The sequence below is a fragment of the Petaurus breviceps genome, unplaced genomic scaffold, assembly GCF_028583685.1.
Source record: "Petaurus breviceps papuanus isolate PSGF00001 unplaced genomic scaffold, PetGlider_PUasm1.0 186, whole genome shotgun sequence".
Taxonomy (NCBI): domain Eukaryota; kingdom Metazoa; phylum Chordata; class Mammalia; order Diprotodontia; family Petauridae; genus Petaurus; species Petaurus breviceps.
The window spans coordinates 42,455,297-42,476,848 of record NW_027185798.1 but is presented as its reverse complement, the minus strand read 5'-3'; the positions used below and the strand labels follow the sequence as shown (position 1 = coordinate 42,476,848).

General features: G+C 38.7%; 1 protein-coding gene and 1 long non-coding RNA gene across 4 annotated transcripts in view; one reads left to right on the top strand and one right to left on the bottom strand.

Moving 5' to 3' along the window:
• The window catches only part of LOC138162845 (uncharacterized), an 86,264-nt gene that overhangs the window by 15,886 nt on the left and 48,826 nt on the right, over positions 1–21,552 (top strand). The window lies entirely within an intron of this gene.
• Positions 1–21,552, bottom strand: part of PTPN22 (protein tyrosine phosphatase non-receptor type 22) — a 74,792-nt gene that overhangs the window by 9,265 nt on the left and 43,975 nt on the right. Inside the window, exons 12-19 of the mRNA XM_069090320.1 lie at positions 21,172–21,248; positions 20,263–21,068; positions 17,550–17,630; positions 16,958–17,088; positions 15,882–15,909; positions 12,934–13,017; positions 6,187–6,302; positions 3,576–3,606 (exon numbers count right to left, since the gene is read on the bottom strand). Of these exons, the coding sequence (XP_068946421.1) occupies positions 3,576–3,606; positions 6,187–6,302; positions 12,934–13,017; positions 15,882–15,909; positions 16,958–17,088; positions 17,550–17,630; positions 20,263–21,068; positions 21,172–21,248 (1,354 nt within the window). The remainder of the gene's footprint in view (positions 1–3,575; positions 3,607–6,186; positions 6,303–12,933; positions 13,018–15,881; positions 15,910–16,957; positions 17,089–17,549; positions 17,631–20,262; positions 21,069–21,171; positions 21,249–21,552) is intronic.

The following is a 21,552-nucleotide window of genomic DNA, read 5'->3' as shown; positions in this document are numbered from 1 at the left end:
ACCTGATATCAAATCCAGCCTCAGACACTTAACACAAAAACTAGCCGTGTGACCTTGGGCAAGTCACTTAATCCCAATTGCCCTCCAAAAAGCAAAAAAAAAAAAGAATAAAAAAAATGCATCAAAGACCAGTTGATCCAACCTGTACTGAACAAGAATATCCTCACCAGCCTGCCAAATGACTGATCACCCAGTTTTGATTTGAAGACTTCTAATGAGATTGGGGGAATCTACTAACTCCTTCTATGGCAGCCAAAACCACTCTGGTGTAGCTCATTTTTAGGTTTAAGAAATATTTTCTTTTATCAAGGCTAAATCTACTTCTACACAACTTCTTATTTCTCCTAATTTTCTGTGACAAAACTGAAAAAATTAATCCTGCCCTTCCACTTGACAACTCTTCAATTGAAATACTTAAAGACAGGTATTATGTTCTTTTTTTCCCCAAGTCTCTCCTTCAGATGAAACATTCCCAGTTCCTTCAACCAGTCCTTATGTGGAATAATCTTTAGGCTCTTTACCATCCTGGTTGCCCTCCTCTGAAACTCTCCAACTTTCTAAAAATGCAGGCCTTTCTAAAATGTGGTGCTTAGAGTACTTTAGATGTGGTCTGACCAGACCCAAACATAACAAGACTATCATGTCTTTTGTCTTGGATTCTTCCTTTCTTAATACAGTCTGATACCACATTACTTTTTTTTTTTTTAAAGCAGTCGAGGTTAAGTAACTTGCTCAGGGTTACACAGCCAGTTATTTTTGGGTGTGGTGCTAAGTATCTGAGCCCAGATTTGATCCCCAGGTCATCCCGACACTGGAGCCGGTGCTCTTACTCGCTGTGCTACTTGGCCGCCCCGATACCACATTACTTTTTTGGTTATTATTTCATGCTGTTGGCTTATTGAGATTGCAGGCCACCAAAACCCCCAGATCTTTTTCAAATAATCTACTATCGAGCTTCATCTCTCCCATATTTTGCCTGTGGAGATTTTTTAAAATTCGAATGTGATTTATCTCTATTAAATTTCAGCCTGTTTGTGGATCCTGACTCAGTCATCTAACATTTTAACTAATCTTTTCAACTTTGTGCCATCTGACTATTTAATAAGCTACTACAGCTTTATTAAAATATGCCTTAAGAGCACTTCCCTCCTTTGCTCTAAATCTGAACTCATCTGGGAACTTCCTGATTTTAGAATTTGGTCCTTAACACCTAGAAGACATTCCCTGAGCAGACCACAAGTTATTGGACCGAATACATCTCACATTTTAACTTAGAATAACCCAGAATATCTTAAAATTTTCCTTTCATCAACCCTGTGACTAAGTTCAGATCTTGAGGTCCAGAGGTAAAGTGACATACCCACAATCACACAGCTCTAAGTAAGCGAACAGGACCACAAGCCCTGGCCTTCCAGACCCCAATCCAGGGCGCTTCATATTCCACCCCCTGGGAGATCAAGTGGAGTTTCTGAATCCTCAGAGGTAAGGGCCAGGCCTGGTCTCTTTGGTCTACTCACTCATTGCAGAGAGCTCATGAGGTCTGGGCACAGCATCAGGTCAGCTGACCCATGTCTTGGTAAGACTGATTCTTAACAGCAACCCCAACAGGCTCCCAACAAAGAGAACTTTTGACCTCAAAACATAGCCAAGGAAGTGTAGCTTCCTGGGAGAGGAGAAACCACCTGTAACTGTGAATTCACTGTATTTCAGGGAAACCAATCTGAACAGGGCCAGGGCTAGGATTTCTGGGACTTGAATTTAGGGACCACTAAAAGAGAAATGAAGGAATGGTCTCTAAGGTCAGTGCTTGAAAAGAAGGAAAAATCTCCCCAGACCAGGCAGGAATACCAAGCCAAATCTTCATTAGATTGTAATATAAGGGTTTGAGGGTTTTGTTTGTTGTTTGGGGGTTTTTTTAGCCTCTAACTGAGAATTGATGTCGGAAAAAGAAACAGAACTACGCATCACATACTATGCCAGTCTGTCCAGTCTTTGTAATTTTGGACTAAAGCAAGAGCAGCGGTACACAGTGTTGTACCTTGTACCAGTAGTGTTGGCCTTGGAAATGAGGAGACTTTGAATTTGGATTCCATCTCAGATGTACACCTCTGGACCAGCCTTTTTTTTTTTTTTTTTGCATTTTGGATGGAAGAAGGCAAGGCAATTGGGGTTAAGTGACTTGCCTAAGGTCACAAGGCTACTAAGTGTTAGGTGTCTGAGGCTGGATTTGAACCGGGTCCTCCTCATTCCAGGACTGGTGCTCTATTCACTGTGCCACCTAGCTGCCCCTAGACCAGCCATTTTTAACCTCTGAGGTTCACATTCCTCTTCTGTAGAATGTAGATATTAACACTTGATAGAAGTCCTTAATTCATCAGATTGTTTGTAAGGAAAGTGTTATGTAGACCTTAAGTCATTTTATAAATATGTTATTGGTATTCTATAAGCTTATTTATATCAGTGGGGCAGCTGGATGGTGCAGTGGATAAAGTGCCAGCCTTAGAGTTAGGAAGACTTCTTATCTTCCTGAGTTAAAATCTGGCCCTAGACCCTTATTACCTATGTGACCATAGGCAAATCATTTAATCCTGTTTTTCTAAGTTTTCTCATCAATAAAATGAGTTGGAGAAGGAAATGGCAAACCATTCCAGTATCTTTGCTAAGAAAACCCCGAATGGGGTCATGAGGAGTTGGACAGGACTGAAAACAAGTGAATGATCATATCAGTGCTATTTTCTTTTAGTTTTCCTGGTAAACATTCCTTTTGAAATTTTTCAACCTTGTCTGAACTGACAATTAAAGGGAATTTTTCTACACCTTCATTAAGTAGGGGGATCAGTATAGCTTTAGGGGCCAGTTAATATGGTGTCAACATTGATAAGCTTTAAGTGCAGAAAGAACCCTGTGTGGATATTAATCTTCCCCTGAGCTAAATTACCAAGGCTTTGTCACATTGTATACCCCACCCAAAGAGGAGCTAATAGGGAGCCAAATTTGGGGTTCTACAATGTCCACAAAAATGTTAACTTACTGAATTTATTGGCAAACGTATAATCGTGTTTTGTCATCTTTGGCCAGGTATTTCTAGTTGTGTTTAGAAATATATAAAAATATATACTGGCAGAGAGAATTTTCCACATGCACAGAGCCTGTGGGTTTTATTTTCATCACATTTTAGCACAATGGTAAACAACAGGCCCTTGCTGCTAATAATACTTTGTGAAATTTGAAAACTTGTCAGTGCTTCGCCTATTTCATAAAAACAACACATTTGGTTCACAATATGCTTTGCTATGACTGTTTTCAAAAAGAACACATCTGAGGTTAGGTTGCTGGGAGTTTTAAATAACACTCTTATGTTAGAGTATCTTAGGATGGGTATAAAGCCAAACATTATGAAAATGATTATTCCTCTCTATTAAACAGAAAATTTCTCTTACATTTTCCTCTCTAAGACCCAGTATCAGCAATCCAAAGCACAGGGCCTGGGATCACCTCTCCAACTTACTAGTACCATAAGGTTTAGTCTACCTGGGAATAGAAATGCTATAGTCAATAACTTTTTCAAAACTTACTCTTTTTCACGTTTCGTAGAATTTTTAAACTCTATGAAAACAAGGAGAGAAGAATAATGTTAATTTTTTCACCACAGAACTCAAAAAAAATTTATGTAGCATGTAGAAAAATATGGAACAGGCATTGTTTCAGAACAAGACCAGGAGAACCAGCATGGCACACGTGCTAACAATTTTTTAAAGAAAGGGAAGGAGAGAAAAAAACAAAAGGAAAGATAACTTCATGTGGATTTAGGTTAATTCATTTGTTTATACTTTGTCAAACACTAAAATTTTTACATAAAATTGTACTTAATTTGAATTTTATTTGATTATCTTTAAAGAAAGATTTTTAAATAATTAAACACAACTAAAATATCTTATGTTTCATTAAATGAGAAATTAGCTATCACCATGAACAAACAGTTGGTTAAAAGTAGTCATGCAAATCATATTCTAATTCTGTTGTAGCATAAGCTTTTTTTTTTATCTTGACATTTTAAGTTCAGTGAGAATCTTGCACAATGCGTCATATTCTAACTTTTTCCAGACCATCTGAGGTACATCATAACCATTTAGAAATAATACATACCAACGACCAATTACAAGGGACTAATAAATAAGGATAGAATGTTTGCCTTTTGTGTATGGAAAATGTATGTCTTAAGATTGTTACTAGTAATTAGTAACTTACTAGTAATTAGGTAGCTTATAAGAAAGATTGGGGTAGACCTAAGTATTATATGACTTCAAAAAGTACAACCATTTAAGAACAGCTAAAAGAATAATTACCTTATACAAATGAGGTGCAAAAGGAAGAACCCATACAGAGGAGATGGGGGAGGGAGGCTGTTAGTTCTGGAAATCTACTTTCATCAGGAATGGGTTTAAGAGGGGAAAATACATATACATCTAGAAGAGTATAAAAGTCTTCTAAATTTAGAAAAAAATAAAACCCTTAAAGGGATAGAGTGGGGAGAGAAGATAAAGGAGGGATGTTTAGACAGGAGGGTCAGGGAATAGGTTAAAAGGGGGATATAGAAGAGTCTTTAGATTTAGGGGAATTGGGAGGATAAGGGAGGGGGAAAGAATAGGTCAAACGGAGGTGTTTAGATTTAGGGAAATGGGAGGACAAGGGAGGGGTTGCTGGAATGGGGGGGTAGGTTAAGTAATAGGAAGGCAAGGTAGCAGGTAGAAGTAAAGTAGAAGAGTTAGGAGAGATAGGAAAAGAGATATGCACAACCATAAAAAAACAAGATTAGGAGTAGAATCTCTAGGGACGGCTAGGTGGTGCTGTGAATAGAGCAGTGGCCCTAGAGTCAGAAGGACCTGAGTTCAAATCTGGCCTCAGACACTTGACACACTAGCTGTGTGACCTTTAGCAAGTCACTTAACCCCAATTGCCTTATCTTCCCCCCCCCAAAAAAAAAGAATCTCTTAGGGAAAGTATATGTGTATATATGTATACATGTATGTATATATCAATACTTGTATATAAATATATCCATGCTCAATTGTAGCCTTGGGTTGGCAGGTAGGGGGGAGGTAGGGGGAAAAAAAACAACATAAAAAGGGTACAGCAGAGAACAAAAGAAAACCTACTAGGAAGCAAAGAGAAGATGGACAGCTTTCAACATAACACAACAATATTTAATATATAGGCTTTCTTGAAATGATAAATTATTGCTATATATTTGGAATCCTCTCCTATGTTCTACTGTGCACATGGCATGTTTTTTCTTTTTTCTTTTATATTTAAGTTTATAATGTTTCTTTTTCTATTTAAGTTTTTGTATTTATCTAAAAGTGGAAAAAAAGAAATAATACGTTCTGAGTTATAAAGCTATAGATTTTTTCTTCCATTTCAGATAAGCCAACAGATTGAATGATACTTTAACTTGGCCCTTTACACATTTTCTTGAGTGAGGTCCACAAGATGTTGAGTATATAAATCATAGGATCATCCTTTTAGCGTTGGAAAAGACATTATCAGATCATCCAGCCCCACATATCTAATTTTTCAAATGAGGAAACAATCAGAAAGGTGAAGTGATTTGTCCAGAGTCACAGTAAGTAATAGAGCCAAGATATGAATGTAAGCTCTTAAACTCCAAGCCTAGCAGCTGTCTTTACTTCAGCGTAACCAATCTGCTTCTCATCCCCAGCATGATTTTTATTCCTTCATTTGATCAGGCAGTTCCACTCACCATTTTACCCAGTTCTGATTTTCTTTTAAAGTTTAACCCATAACTAGAAGCCTTCCCAACCCCACCCAATTCTAATATCTACATGCCCTAGCCAACCCTGTTTTCAATTTCTTATTTGCACTTGTTAATAATATACTTTTAAAATTTATGCTTATATGGCAAGTCCTTTTAGGACACAGAGCTCTTTTGATTAGTCTAGTGACTCCTCATTTGCTTCCTATGTAATAGGTGCTTTAGAAATACTTAAGCAGATGTTTTTTGATTCATGTTTTGTATTTTCCTTTGCTAACTTTGGTTGCAGCAGGTCTATCAAACATGTTTTTTATGGAGATATTTAAACCAAGGCAATTTTCTCTTATAATGGAGGAAAAAATATAGCTAAAGCAACTGAAAGTCATTGGAGTTTCTGAATTACGATTATTTACCCTGCTCCTTGTGAAGCCTTTTCCAGAAGTCTTCAATGACTGTTGAGAAGAAGTTATATCTTCCAAGTTTTCCAAGCAGTTGGTAGAATGAGTTTCTACAGATTGGACCTGCATAGCTAAGAAAACAAAAAACTTAAACACATAAGAATATACATTCATTCATTTAGCCTCTTAATCTACGTGTTTATGTGCATAAACATATACTTATCCTATAGTTCTTTATATAGTCTTTTTAGGTTGTAGTAGTAGCATGGTTAGTGGATATAGGATCCTGAAGTGTCAGATAATATCTATCTTGGAAGTTTAAGCTAATAGGAATCTGCATAAAATGGGTAAGATTACCTGTCTTTTGAAGTTACTCTGTTGCAGTGTAAAAATATATCAATAAAAATGTATTTAAAAAATAAATTGGATATATAAATAGGTAGTAACAGTTCCTGCTCTCTGGGATCTCACATTCTAATAAAAGACAATAAAACAACAATACAGTTGCAAGTCAAAAGGTACAGTCTCCCCAGACCTGATCAGACTATCTCAGACTACTTAGCCTTCCAAATTCAGTAATTCAGTCAGACCATAAGTCTCCTCTAATCTCCTTTATTCCAGGGTCTGTCTCATTTTAGATGGAATATGCACATCCACCACCTTCGCTCTCTTTGCTAGACTAGCACGTGTGATCAGAATACATCTAAGAAGTCAGTCATTTCGTTCCTGGCAGCTCTAGATAATGAGCTGAGTGTAGAACATGAGCTGTGGCCCTACCTGCTCCACCTAGCTTTTTGTTCTTGCTACTAGGATTATTTGCATTCCAGTCAGGATCATGGGAACAGGAAGGACTTTGTTGACCCTGCTGTCACATAGCTCCAGCAAGATCAGGGCCTACTTTCAGTTCCCCATGAATCTAGCAGAGACTTAAATGTTAAGATCCATGTTCAGGGCTAGGATCATTCATAGGCATGGAAGTGGCCCTGGATTTACACAACCTTCTCCATAAAGCTTGACCAAGGATCTAGTCCTACTGTGACCCTGACCAAAAATAGTTGTATCCTTAAGATTGGACCATTTTAACTAATGTGAAATACTGTTTCCTAAGCTTAACTACACTTGCATGTGAAGGATTTGTGCCAACATAGAAGATGTATTGGTCAGGTCCAAGGTTTGCTGAAAGGTCTGGCCAGTTTCCACTGCCCAGGCTTCCCTCCTGATTCTCTAGGCTAATTTCTCAACTATGACACAGCAAACTTCTCACTCTGTACCTACAGCCTTCTCATCCTGGAAATACCTCCACCCCAGCAGTCCCTGCTGCTCATTGAGTCCCAGAGCTTCTATTTTAAGGAAAGTGCTCAGGTCATGTTCACTCTTTCATTTGTCCTCATGTTCTGTGTGGAGTCTCTGGACCTTTTTCCACCTCCTCCCTTTCCTCCCCACTCTTTCATGAAACTTCTTTTGATATGTTGCCTTCCTCTGTTAGAATGTATACTCCTTGATGGCAGGGACGGTTTTTTTTGTTTGTTTTGGGATATTTTTGCTTGTATGATAATGCTTGCACATGTAATACCTGCTTAATAAATGAGAACGGAAAACTGCTAAAGCTTCCATTTAAAGAGGATTCAGCAACCCCACCTACTTCATTTCCCACCATCCGCACTCTTTGGATTGATTCCACCATCATCCATCATCAGTCGCCCCTCCCCAGAGATTGCATCAGCTTTGATACACCTCACCAGTGCCCTCAGTCGCCTCTGCTTCTCTTATTGGAGGGCAGACCAAATGACTCCCCCCAAAGGAGGGCTCAGAAACCAGGCAGTTCACAATCTCCCACCACTACCATCATGCCCTCACCCAGGTACCACCCCCCCACCTCTTTTCAGCTTCTTATTTTGGGTTGTCTTCACCCGATTGGCAGCTCTGAGATCAGAGATTGTCTTTTTCTTATTTGTATCCCCTTAGCACTGATGCCTAGCCCATGATAGGTACTGAATCAATGTTTATTGTATTCTACTGTATAAATTCTTATTGGTTTCTAGGAATGAAGTAGCAAGGTGACTAAAACACTGAAAACCTGAGTTTGGGTCCTGCCATAAACATATGATAGCTGTATGGCCCTGGCTGGTGACATATCTGCTCTGCTTCAGTTTCCTCATCTGTAAAACAGGGCTAGAAATAGCACCTGTAACGTAGTGGTTGTGAAGATCAATGAAATAAAGTGCTATGTTATATAAATGCTAGTTATTGTTGTTTGGGAGAAAGGTAGTTACTTTCTTTTATTTGTGTTGCCCTTCTTAAGAACCCAGACACTCTTGCAATTAACCACAATTAACTTCCACTATTCTGGGGGCCTTGAACACCCTCTTAATTTTTCATACACACTGGAGCTCAGAAACCTTCCATTTTCTTCAGGGCTAGGCATCAGCATGCACAAAGCTGAAATTGTTCCATGGAGGTTAGCACCAAGGTCTCTGGTTCTTCTTCCCAACCTACTCTTCCATTCTCCCTCCCCCACCAAGCCTGAATCACGTTAAAGTGATATAAGCCATGAAACAAGGGTGTAATCTCCTCAGACTCAAGCTTCTTCATCCAGAGAGTATCCAATAGTTGAAAGAATGGCAGAAGTTGGAGCTAAGCAGTCAGTGACTCTATTAGTCTTAAGTGGTCTCTTGGAAGGCACCAGGAAGTACCTAAAGTATTTCACTATGGTGCCCTAAAAGCATTACAAGATCATTTTGAACCCTTTAGGTAAACGGATAACCCTGAGGAAAGTACGAAACAAGATTATAGCAGGTATTTGTGGAAAGAATGAATTCTTTATGTTTAATGGAAAGCACTACCAACTCATAAATTCATACTTGTACAGTGCTAGCAAGCCTTTGGAGTGTGTGGACTATTTGTCTCTGGAGGAAAATGAGAGAACTGTGAGCGACATCCTAGAAGTGACACATTATTTCACCCAGTATGCACAGTCATATTCAACCAAGAGCCAGAAAACTTTCAGTGTATAAAGTGTTATGGGAGGGGTTAGTTTTGACAGAAATCAAGAAGTTCAGTCACCATACTACCCTCAGAGAGATCTGTCCAAACATTAAACTGAATACTGATGAACATGCTAAATACCAGAGGTCTTGAGTTCTGAGCTGAGGGAATTGAGGGGATTAGCACAAGTGGTTAATTGTGGGAATTGAGTGAATCACACAAACTCCATCTTGTGACTGGCTTCTGGAGCTAGCTCAGTTCCCTTTCAGTTTAATTATGGGTCTAGTCCAAATTCTGTCTTGTGAGAAAACTTTATTCAGTTGTGGAAATTGCGAGAAAACCTTACTGCATTGTTTGATTCTACTCTGCATGGCTGGGACACTGAACTACTACTTCTGTTGTTTAGAGACCCTTAAACCAAGGACCAAGGTTATGCTGATCAGAAACACAGTCAGAGCCAAAGATGGTGCGAGGAGTTTTCTCTTAATTGTACACCAAGCAGTTCATGTCTTATTTGACAACTGGCCTGTTGTAATCAATCAGTTATTGTTCCCATGTTCCCCTGACTGTTTGCAGATACCCCTTTTCTGTTCACTCTCCCCCTCCCAATTTGGCAAATCCATAATCTTTCCTCCAATTAGAAATCAGATTAACTAATGTATTGTTTCTTTTTAATTAATTGACCTTATTTTATTGTTTTGGGTGTATAAGTCTTTTACTTAGGTTCCAGGCCTAAACCAAGGAGGTCCGGCCCTGCTTTGCTAGGTAATTGGCATGCATTGTTTAATAAATCTATATGCTCAGAATATCAAACCTTTTGTTTTCGTCAGTCATTTCATCTTTCACCCACAACAGAACAAAAGAATATTATCACAAGCTTTACCTTACTGCCTTCTCAAGTTTGGGTAAAAGTCACAGTTGCCTAATTTATACTTTGGTGTCTAGGAGGACAGAGGAAATGACCAGACTAACAGCCAGTTGATATGCTATGTGGGAACAATATCCTAATTCCCTGCCTCATCTGAGGTAGGCTAACATCTCCTTAAGCAGTATTGAAACTATCTTCAAAACTTGATTGACTGAGGGGCCTAAAGGCCCAGACTGACTGATAGTCATCACCTCCTGGCCACCTGGGTACACTGGGTACAAAACATCCACAGAAAGCTCCAAGGGCTTTTTTGCTGCTAGACTGGTGGACCAGGAAGGACCACTGAGACAGGGAACTCTGTTCAGCTGAATCAGTGAGAAGTATGCTTGCTAAATATCTTTGATGTGTATCTTCCTTTTGTGGCTAAGTAAATCTTTATGATTCCTGTTGAATTACCTAATAGTGTCTCCTTTTGTTCTAGTATCATTCAACAAATAATAAGCACATTGTATTTGCCAGGCACTATGTTAGGCTCTGGTGATAAAAGAAGAAAGAATAAAATAATTCCTAATTTCAAAGAGGTTATATGCCATCAAATTTAAACTGTCAACAGACTGGCCTAAATTAGGCCTAACCCAGAACATAAACCAACTGATTTAAGATTAACTAAAAGAGATAGAAATCTATCTTGCCCTACAAGAAAGTAAAGGGGAAAGGGATAGGGGGAAGGAGCGAGAATCAGAATGCATGCCACCTTGAGGTGGGGGGAGGGGAGAGATGGGGAGAAAATTTGGAACTCAAAATCTTGTGGAAATGAATGTTGGAAACTAAAAATGAAAACACATTGAAAACTTATAGACTTTAATCAAATCTAGAATTGGTCTTTGCCTTTTTTTTTTTTTGGAGGGCAATTGGGGTTAAGTAACTTGCCCAAAGTCACAGGGCTCGGTTTTTTGTGTTGTGTTTGGGACCAGATCTGAACTCAGGTTATCCTGGCTCCAGGGCCAACACTCTACTCACTGCGCCACCTAGCCACCCCTTCAAATCTAGAATTGGAAGGGAAAAAAGGACTCCAATGTAATTAAAGTGTGGTTTCATGATGATGAATTAAAGAATATATGTCAACAACAACAAAAAAATTAAGAGGTCTACTGCTGGCCTGTGACCTTGAGAGCTCTGAAGAATTCAGATTGGAAGAAGTAGGGATTTTCAATTCAGGAAGCATTGTATCACCTACTAAGTGCTAGGAAATAGAAATGAAAGCATTTGCCGTCAGGGAGTTTACATTGTGTTGAGGGAAGGGCTAAGGATGTTCAGGTTCATTATCCAAAACTTCAGTAAGGGAAAGGTGTTCTGGTAAGTAAACTAGCTGTGCAAGGAACATACAAGATAACTGACTTATACCAGTCTAAAATATAACCCAGACCCTTGTAAAGATAACACATCGCAACCACTTGTTGACCACTGGAAAATTAGATTTTCTGTTGAGTAAGATAAGATCAATGAAGAACAATAATAATAGCTACCATACATCAAGTAGGGTCTGCAATGACTGTACATTCTTCACTGGGGGAGAGTATAGAGAAACTAGCACTAGGCAGAATGAAGTGCAAAATCGGAGGTTTGTTAATGGCAGATTACGGCTGTTCTACAAATTTACTTTTCATATGCAGAGGCTAAAACACCTTCCTGTTTTGCTCAGCCTTTTGTCTTGTTTCTAGATTCATATGCATGACATCAGGGTACCTGTTGGGAAGGAGCCTCATAGCTGGCTTCAACTCAGGTTCAGTGGGATTTTGTTGGAGAAGATTTGACATGGGTTTGGGGCTGTAGCTTGGTAATTAAGGGTTTAGCCAAGGGTCCCAGGAATTTTCTGATCCCAAGTCTGATACCAAGTGGTACCAATAATAAAGCAGTCAAAAGAGTAGACTTCATTTTAGCCTGGATGCTTCTGCTGGCTTTTACTGCCCTGGTTGGAGGTGGGGTTCATCACTTTTGCCTATGCACCAGACAAGCTTTACCTCTGAGAAGGAGGAAGCTTTCTATTTCTGACACCCCAGTTTATTACAGCAGAATGCTACCCAGCAGAGAGCAGCAGTGACATCACCAGAAGGTTAAAAATCAGTACTTCAGTTTCCCAGGTACTTTAATATAGGGAATGGAATATTTAAGCTGCTAGAAAGGCATATTTTACATTGTAAATAAAATTGGTATTCTGGCTTATAAATCAGCCTGTTGTGACTTATTTACTGTAAGTCAGTGCCTAAATCTACCAAACCTAAGCGTTTCACATAGCTCCATGAGAACTAGTCATTTCATGAGAAATAACTCTAGTAGCAACATGAGAACTCAAGTCCGGGCACCCAGCCAGTGTCAACTTTTTGAGCTACAACTTCAAACACTTGTCCTCTTTTTTTCTTTGTCATTTTCATATATTTTCAATTTTGTGCCTTTTTTATATCCTACATAATTCTTTCTATGCTCTCCATTTCTGTGCAGCTTTTTCAGACTTAAAACGGTATCTTTGAACTTTTTATATTGCCATTTACAAAACCCTTCTTTAAAGAGGAGGAGATGTTGGGGCGGCCAGGTAGCACAGCAAGTAAGAGCATGGGCCCCAGAGTCAGGATGACCTGGGATCGAATCCGGGCTCAGACACTTAGCACCCACCCAGAAACACCTGGCCGTGTAACCTTGAGCAAGTTACTTAACCCCAATTGCTTAGGGGTGGCCAGGTGGCACAGTGAGTAAGAGCACCGGCCCCAGAATTGGGATGACCTGGGATCAAATCCGGGCTCTGATACTTAGCACCACACCCAGAAATAACTGGCTGTGTAACCTTGAGCAAGTTACTTAACCCCAATTGCTTTAAAAAAAAAAAAAAAGGAGGAGGAGATGTTGCCACTTACAGTCTTCATCAGCAAGAAGAAAGGACTCGGGTGTTCTTTCTGGAAGTGGAGGAGGAGGGGATGAAGAACGATCCTGATGTATCTCTGAGGTGAAGAAACATTTTACATTTTTAATGTAAAAAGCAAAAAAGCCCTTCAATTAAAAATTAGGTCTTAATTAAAATCTTTTAAATCCTGGATGAACACTATTGCAGCCAGATCAACTTATTCATTATTAATTTGTAGCTACCTACGATATGAAATCCTCAAGTATCTCTGCCTTACATCTGTCCAGTCCACGAGCCTAAATAGTAGCTTCTTTACAGTATTTTTTTTTTTTTTGTCACTCAATAAGAATTTCTCTGCACCAGGTATTGTGCTGAGCACTAGGGATACAGTCAAGTTCCATTCTTAAGCTGTAAGCTCCAAGAGAAGAGGAGCCTCTTTATGAGGCTTCTACAGCATGGTGGCAAGTACAACCAAACTGAAGAAGTTGGAAAAATCTGTCTGTTGATTGAACACAACTAAACGCAGTGCAGGTGGCTCCCAATTTTTCCAAGTATAGGGACCATTTTTAATGTAAAAAAAAAATTTGCCTCCCACAAGACAGTTATTATTACTCTCAGTAATACACCAGAAAACTAAAATATGAAGTCAGTCATACTCTTAAATGAATTTGCATTTTATAAATCACAACCTCATCTGCAGAAGTAGCTTCTTGTAATAGCTTACAAGATTTAGGGTCAGGAAGGCCTGGGTTCCTATCTTGAATTTGATGCTAGTTGTGTGAGTCTGAATTTCCTTATATATAAAATGTAGATAACACCTCACAGGGCTACTAGGACATGCCACTGAGATAGTGTAAAGCATCATATAAACACGTGTTACATGCTTGGAAAAATCGTTAACACACAAGGTGTTTACAAAAGGCATGTTCACATATATTAGACTGAGTTATACTGCATATATTTTGGAGCCAAGTAAAGATGAAAATTGTATTGCTTGGTGGCCATATTTATTTGCAACCCCTTTGCCATTACTCTGAGGTCTCACTAATGCTAGACTTTCACCTATTTGATTTTGTGGTAATCCTAGCATTTGTCTCTAAAATAGACTTTTAAAAGATTTGTTGCCCATACCTTATGTATACCAGGGGAAATCATAACAAGACTATTTACTTCAAATGTTGGAAACTATGTAGTCTTTCTGTTTGCCAGAACAAGATGCTTTGTGAAACTCTAGTCTCTCAGCAAATAACTGTATACCACTACCGGGTTAATTTTCCTAAAAAGAATTTTATCAAGTCAACCCCTGATTAAGAACCTACACTCTCTTCCACATACTATAATAAATCCAAACTCCTCTGCCTGGCTTTAAAAAACTTACCTCTCTGGACTTTTATTTCCCAATAATTCAGTCAAGCCCTTCACTGTTAACTGTACCAAATTTTGTCATACCTGTCACCGTACCCTTGTTAATTCTATTCCCTCACCTGGGATGTCATACATCCTTTCCACTGTCTATCCAAATCTTTTCTGTCTTTCAAGACCTACCTCCTCCATCCAGTCCTGTCCAACTATTCCAGTCCATAGTAATTTCTCTCTTTCCTGAGTTCCTACTATACTTGCAGTTAGCACACAAAAAAAGTTTGGCATTTAGATATATAGTGTGTTTAGTCATTTGCATATATAAAAACTCCTTCAAGGAAAAACTTGGCTCTCCTTCCATATTCTTTACTACTTAGAAAAGTGCTGGGCCTGTGGTAGCTGCTCAGTGCTTATTTGATAGGATCTGAATAATCTTGAAAGAATTGGACTCAACTCAGCAGCTTCCTTTTCCTAATCAGTACCTCTGTGGTGTGAGACAAATATCAGGAAAGCACCAAAAAATTGGAAATTGGGGGACAAAACAGTCAAAAATCCATCTTGTGACTATGACTCAGTGATCCAGAGAAGCCTGAGCCTCTGTAAAGAAGATGAACACATGTGAAAGTGTTTCATTTTTGAATCACTGGAGGAAGTACTCGTATATTGATTAGGTTACACATCCACCCAAGCATGAAAAGGGTATGCCCAAAAAACCCCAAAAAGCAGTACTCTAGCCTCTTCCTGTACAAATGTGGTAATTATTGAGGAAACATCCATCTAGCTCATTCAATATCACAGCTGTTATTAAGCCTGGCAAAACTTTTCAAATGCCCCATAGCTGGATGGAGACAGATTTTTGCCACATACTATGTTTGAGGCCAAATCCAAATGACCCTCCTGCGCGTACCCTTTCCATTCTCCCCTAACCCACATTCCCATGGCAACGAAATGGCCAAAAGGCTTGTAATATTTCATTTGAAATAGAATCAAGGAAAAGAAATAGAGAACTACACATTTTAAACTTGCTTATAGGGTGGGAGAGTCTAATTGGAGTGATGAGGAGGACCTTGTAGAGTAGGGCAGGGGTTCTGAACCTGGGGTCTTTAAATTTTTTTTTTTCTTAAATATTTTGATAACTGTGTTTTGATGGAAATGGTTTCCTTTGTAATCTATGTATTTTATACAACTAACAAAGTCCTGAGAAGGGGTCCTTAGGTTTCACAGACCGCCAGAGGGGTCCATGACACACAAAAAAAGTTAAAAACCACTGGACTAAAAAAACCAAAAACATTACCTCTTGATCTACAGTTTTTAGAGAAAGTGCCGTTTTTGGAGGTGAATTACTTTTAAAGTTCAATGAACCATTCGTTTTTTACAGTATCTGAGAGTTCTACATTATATCTTTTTTTTTTTTTTTTTGCTTTTTGGAGGGCAATTGGGGTTAAGTGACTTGCCCAAAGTCACACGGCTAGTAAGTGTGTCAAGTGTCTGAAGCCAAATTTGAACTCAGATCCTCCTAACTACAGGGCTGGTGCTCTATTTACATTATGTCATTTCAAAAATTGTTTTAAACAATAAAACCATGGACAATTTCAATTTTACCTGATTTGGAACTTCTCAGCTTCACACTCTATAAGTAAACAAAAGAAAAAGATTTAACATTATTGAAGAGGCAGTAAGTGCTATAATGGAAATACTATTTCCCACATCCCTATGGAGATTGCTGTAGAACAGGCTCCCTGGTCCTCATCAGTCAGATGAGCTGTAAAACCATTATCCTCCATTCTTACATTTATTTTATATCCTATGACAGTCCTAAATTGATCCAACTGGAGAAATTAATTTCCTTCCTACTTAGAAATTCCCACTGAAGTTTCAGAGTTTTCCTAAACTTCCTTTCTTAAAAAAACAGAAAAAGATTGTTAAAAATAGAGCCCTAACTTAATTTCTAAGCTACTTTTAAGATAAAGTCTTTAAGGATAAGTGTCTATATTAAAGCACATATTGATGATACTTATCCAACTTTATGGTGCTTCTAATACAAAATTAAATTCCTGCCTACCATGTATTGTACAAAAAAAGCAATAGAAAAATTTAACACAATTGCCTCGCCATTGTAAAATTTTGTAGACTAGCTTATAGAATTAGGTAGAAATGCAAAACAGTTGTGTATAATTTTTGGCCCTGAAGCTCAGAGCATTATTTTTATAAGAAGCTGATTTAATATTCAGAGAAGCTAGAAAGTTGCTTTTCACAGCCTATCATCACTCCACAGTTAACTTACATTGCCTTCCAGAAGATTGATTGCAAACTCATGAACCATTCTGTTTTTATTCAATTGTTCAAGTTCTTTTCAAATGCCACCCTCCTTCCCTGACCTACCCAACCAGAAAAGATATCTTATCTTTGAATTTTGACCATACCTCTCATGGAATTTATCATATTATGTCTTGCACTGACGTCATTTTTGTCCAATCTTAACTGCTACGTTGTAAGCTTGGAGACAAATGGTATCTAAATTCATCTTTGTTATCCCTCATAGTGCCTAACATCACTTAAGAGATTCTAGGTGCTTAATAAATATTGATTGAATAAATTAACAGAGTGAATAACTACTAAGAAAGGCATAAACAAAGAACTGTAATCAAGTAAACCCAGAAGAGATGGTACTTATTTACCTTACTTGGTCTCAGTCGAATTGAGTCATCAGATTTCTCTGATTCAGAAGCTCCACTCCATTCTAATGACGTTCCAATTTTTAGCTTCACAGGTGAAGATTGGGGTTTGGAAGTCATCTCTGAAAAGTTTCCTGGAACCCATTAAGTATGATTCAACTCCTGAGAACATTTATTCCCTTGAAAGTTAAATTTGACTCAAAACCAGCACACAACATATGGAATTATAGATCTTTAGAGCTGGAAGAGAATTTGTGATGATGTAGTCCAACTACGCCCTCATTTTATGTTAGTCTTATGTGGTGACCAGAGCCATAATTATATTGGGAAGACTTCGGTTTTGTCCCCAGGGGGCACATTTCCCAAAGTCCTCCTAAATTCTGTTACTTGCTTCTCAAAGTCTGTTGGTGCAAAGGGCACCAACGAATGGGACCTAGAAAAGCCTTAGCACACCACACTCTAGACCATCGCTGCGGCACCTCCTTCCTTGATTCCCACTCCTTTCAGCTAAATTTGTTCTGGGCACTATGATATTTATAGCTTTGGGGGCAACTGAGTCTCTCCACTTCTGTATTTTTAAGCCATCTGTACTCACCAGATTCCTCAGCCACAATAAAGGATTCAGGGGTCCGTTCAGGCAAAGGAGGAGGGATTTCATCATCTAACCCTGGAAAGTCTGATAATCAAAAATGCCAGACATGTGAACTCAATTAATAGAAATGAACAATCCAAAGATTCTTCTAATGCAAATTCTTGATTGCAATCATTAACCTTTTTCAACCAATGAGACACCTACTTGTTCCACCACCTTGGGGGAGGGAGGATAAGGAAGTGGGGAAGTAAAAGATGGTCACCGATCTTGATTTCATTATACCTATGTAGGTAGCTCAGTTCACAGAATTGCAGAGTTGTTAGGGACCCCAGAAGCTATCCAGCCTAACCCATGCCAGCTCAGAAAGAGCACTAGGTTTAAGGGCAGGAGGACTACGGGTTAATGACACTAGCTCATCCCTGTGGGCATATTACCCTACCTCACTGAGGCTCAGTTTCTATATCTGTAAAATAGGGATAACAATAAATGCTGTATTTGCCTCCCAAGATTCTTGTAAGAATCAAACGAGATAGTATATCCAAAAGTGTTCTGCAAACCCTAAAGTGTTCGAATGTTTGCTGATATTTTCCTGAATCATTTGGGGGCAGGGAGATATTAAAAGTAAATGGCCGAGGCGGCTAGGTGGCGCAGTGAGTAAAGAGCCGGCCCGGAGTCAGGAGGCCTCAGACACTTAACACCCACACAAAAAACCTAGCCTTGTAACCTTGGACAAGTTACTTAACCCCAATTGTACTCCAAAAAGGCGAAAAAAAAAAAGTAAATGGCCACTAGGTGGCATATGTTTTGGATAGTACAACCTCTGAAAATGGAGATTTTGTCATTTATGGATGCCTGTAACATTGTATCTAGCGAGGAATTTAAATTCCTAGACAACTCCAGGGAATCTGGGATTTTGCATTTATATCCCAGTATCTAGTAATGTTCTAGGCACACAGTAGAGTTTAGTAAATGCTTATTCATTGTTTTATATTGAGTCAAGGAAGATATAGATATACACAAACATATACATGTAACACACATATATAATCCCTCTGCAACAAAATATACTGCCAACAAAGTTATTCTATGCCTTGCAAATATAACAACTATACTTTGTTTTTTGTTTGTTTTTTTTAAAGCAATCGGGGTTAAGTAACTTGCTCAAGGTTACACGGCCAGGTGTTTCTGGGTGGGTGCTAAGTGTCTGAGCCCGGGATTCGATCTCCAGGTGTTCTCAACACTGGAGCTGGTGCTCCTACTCGCTGTGCTACCTGGCCGCCCCTATACTTTGTTGATCTAGTTACAAGAAATTCTGCCTTGTAAGTACTTGTGAATGGCAAGTATTCTGTCCCTCTATATGTAATAATAACAGTATATAACCTATATATAATAATGACAGTATATATACCTGATTATATGCATACTAAGAAGAATCGGCTTCCTTTCTGTCTCCTCTCATCCTTAATCACCTCTTCAACTTTCAAGATCTATGATTTCATGAGTATGAGTACTCCCTTTACTAATACAGATTCCAAACCTTTATGCCTTAGTAAATGAGCTTCAGGTAATTTAAGGCTGTGGCCCACCCAAAATGCCTCACCTGATGACAAACCTGATAATGGGCTTCTTTGAACTCTTCAAATGACAACCACAGAGTCTGCTACCTGACCTATATTTTGAGAGTTTGTGCTTTGCTGGCATAATCTTTGAAAAAAAAACTGGAACCCCTTTCTGCCATAATAAGGCATTAGAGAAGGATTTACATTCATCACTTCAAAGTTCCCAAATACAGAAAAAGAAATCTATGTTACCAAATCACCCAAAAGAATAATACTTCTAAATGTCCCAAATAGAAAAAGTCACCTAAATTTCTAAACCTAATGCTGAAAAACAATAAAATTTGTACTCCACATACAGAGAACCAGTACCCTTTTTTGCCAGAGTAGTGGAAAAAAGGATAGAAACAAAATTTACTAGCATGCTACAGAGAAACTAGACACAAATTATTTTCATTTCCATCATGTGTAAAATGGCAATGATATTTCTATCACATTTAATCTTTTCAACTAAATTACCCTCCAATAAAATATGTGGGGTAATCAATAGAAATGAGTTTTGACATATATGTATGTGTATGTATATATTATGTATACATATATACACGTGTGTGTTTAGGTGGCTTAGTGGATAGAATATCTGAGTATTCAGCCTCAGACACTAGCTATGTGACAAGTCCCTTACCCTCTGTTTTCTTCAGTTTCTCTTCTGTAAAGTGGAGATAATAATAACACCTACCTAACAGGTTTGCTGTGAGCATCAAGTGAGATAATATATTTTTTTAATGCTTTAGCACAGATACCTGGCACATAATAAGCACTATATAAATGTTAGCGATTATTATTTTGATGTTATTCTTTTGGCATTACTAGTATAGTTAACAGTAGTATACTGGTTAAGGTCATAAAGCTTTAAAGCTAGAAGGAACCTTAAGGGTCATTGAGTCCAGTCCCCTCATTTTACAGATAAGGAGGCTCAGGCCCAGTGAGGTTAAGTGACTTGCCCCAGGGTTACCCAGCTACTGGCTGAGGCCAGATTTAAACTCAGTTCTTCCAGACCCTAAGTCTGATGATGGCTACCTTGTTTTTTAAATAGGAAACCACATCTACTGAAAATTAATTAATCTTAGGATTGCATATGTCTTTTATTAGCAACTTACCCACTGAAGTCCTACTGAGAGGTGGGTGAAAATGATTGGTTACTAAAGGATGAAATGGACTACTATCAGAAATTGGAGTTGTGATGGCTGGAGATGATGAGAAGACAGTTCCATCTGGTTTCTCCAAGAAATCGACACACATTGGAGGATCGGCATTATTTGGAGGCAGTTGTGAAAAATAAGGGTCTTCTGCTAAGGAAGTATAAGGATGTACCTGGTATGCACTGGAAACATGGGCTTTTGGATGGGACACATTGTGCAATTGGGTCTTTGTGCAACTTAGTAAATGATTCAGTTCCACTGAAGAAATACTCTTTGGTTTGTGAGCCTGTAAGCCAAAAGAAGAATAGGAATGGCCTTGCTGGTCATCTAAACAAGGGAATGCAGCATTGATTTCACACTTCTTCGATTGTCTCTGTGGTGGCAACTCAAAGGGAATGGATTTGGTTCGTGCTAGTGGTACCTTTGTATTGGTCTGTCTTTTGTGTGCATTTGCAGTTCCCAAATTGGAACATGTCCCAGTCAAAACAGAGTTCAGATCCAAACTTCCATGCTTCTGAAGTGGTTCCCCAACCAGTGGATATAACTTTGTCTCCCATTTCATAAGCCCATCTGCATTTTTCTCACAACTACAATTTAACTCCAAAACTTCAACAGAAACTTCCGGCTTAGCTGAATGCAAACTGAGTCCTTGACTTCCATGTGGTTCGGGGACATCACCATCTAATGATGAAGCTTGTACTGTTTCTTCTTGGGTCACATGCTTGTTTTGCTGGCATTTAATAACTGAGTCTTCTTCAGCAGGACTGTAATAAACAAACGGTAACAAGTGAGACCACCAAGCATCCTCGTGACTGACAAGCACATACTCTCCTGTCCCTCCATCTATGGATTATTTACAAGACTCACCAATCTGGTGGAATATGAGGATAAGGATCGCCTTCTACAGCTGGATGTGGCTTAAGTGCTGCAAGGTTTGCTTGAATCTTTGGAAGAAAAGGAGGAAGATGTAGGTGAAGAAATGTCTTGAACATTTAAGAAAACGTATTGGGGAGGACTACCAGAGAAAATCTTGTGCAGTCATGGAATTGTTCATAGATCTCTTTTCTCCACTGCTTTTCAGAAGGCAGGCAGCAGTTCTTTAGGAAAATCTAAAGATTTTCAAATGATTTATGAAAAGATTAGATCAGTCTCAGAAAATTTTGAGGTTTAGGGATTTATTTAGTCCAGATCTGTGAAGAGCAGTGTGTGTGTGTGTGTGTGTGTGTGTGTGTGTGTGTGTGTGTGTGT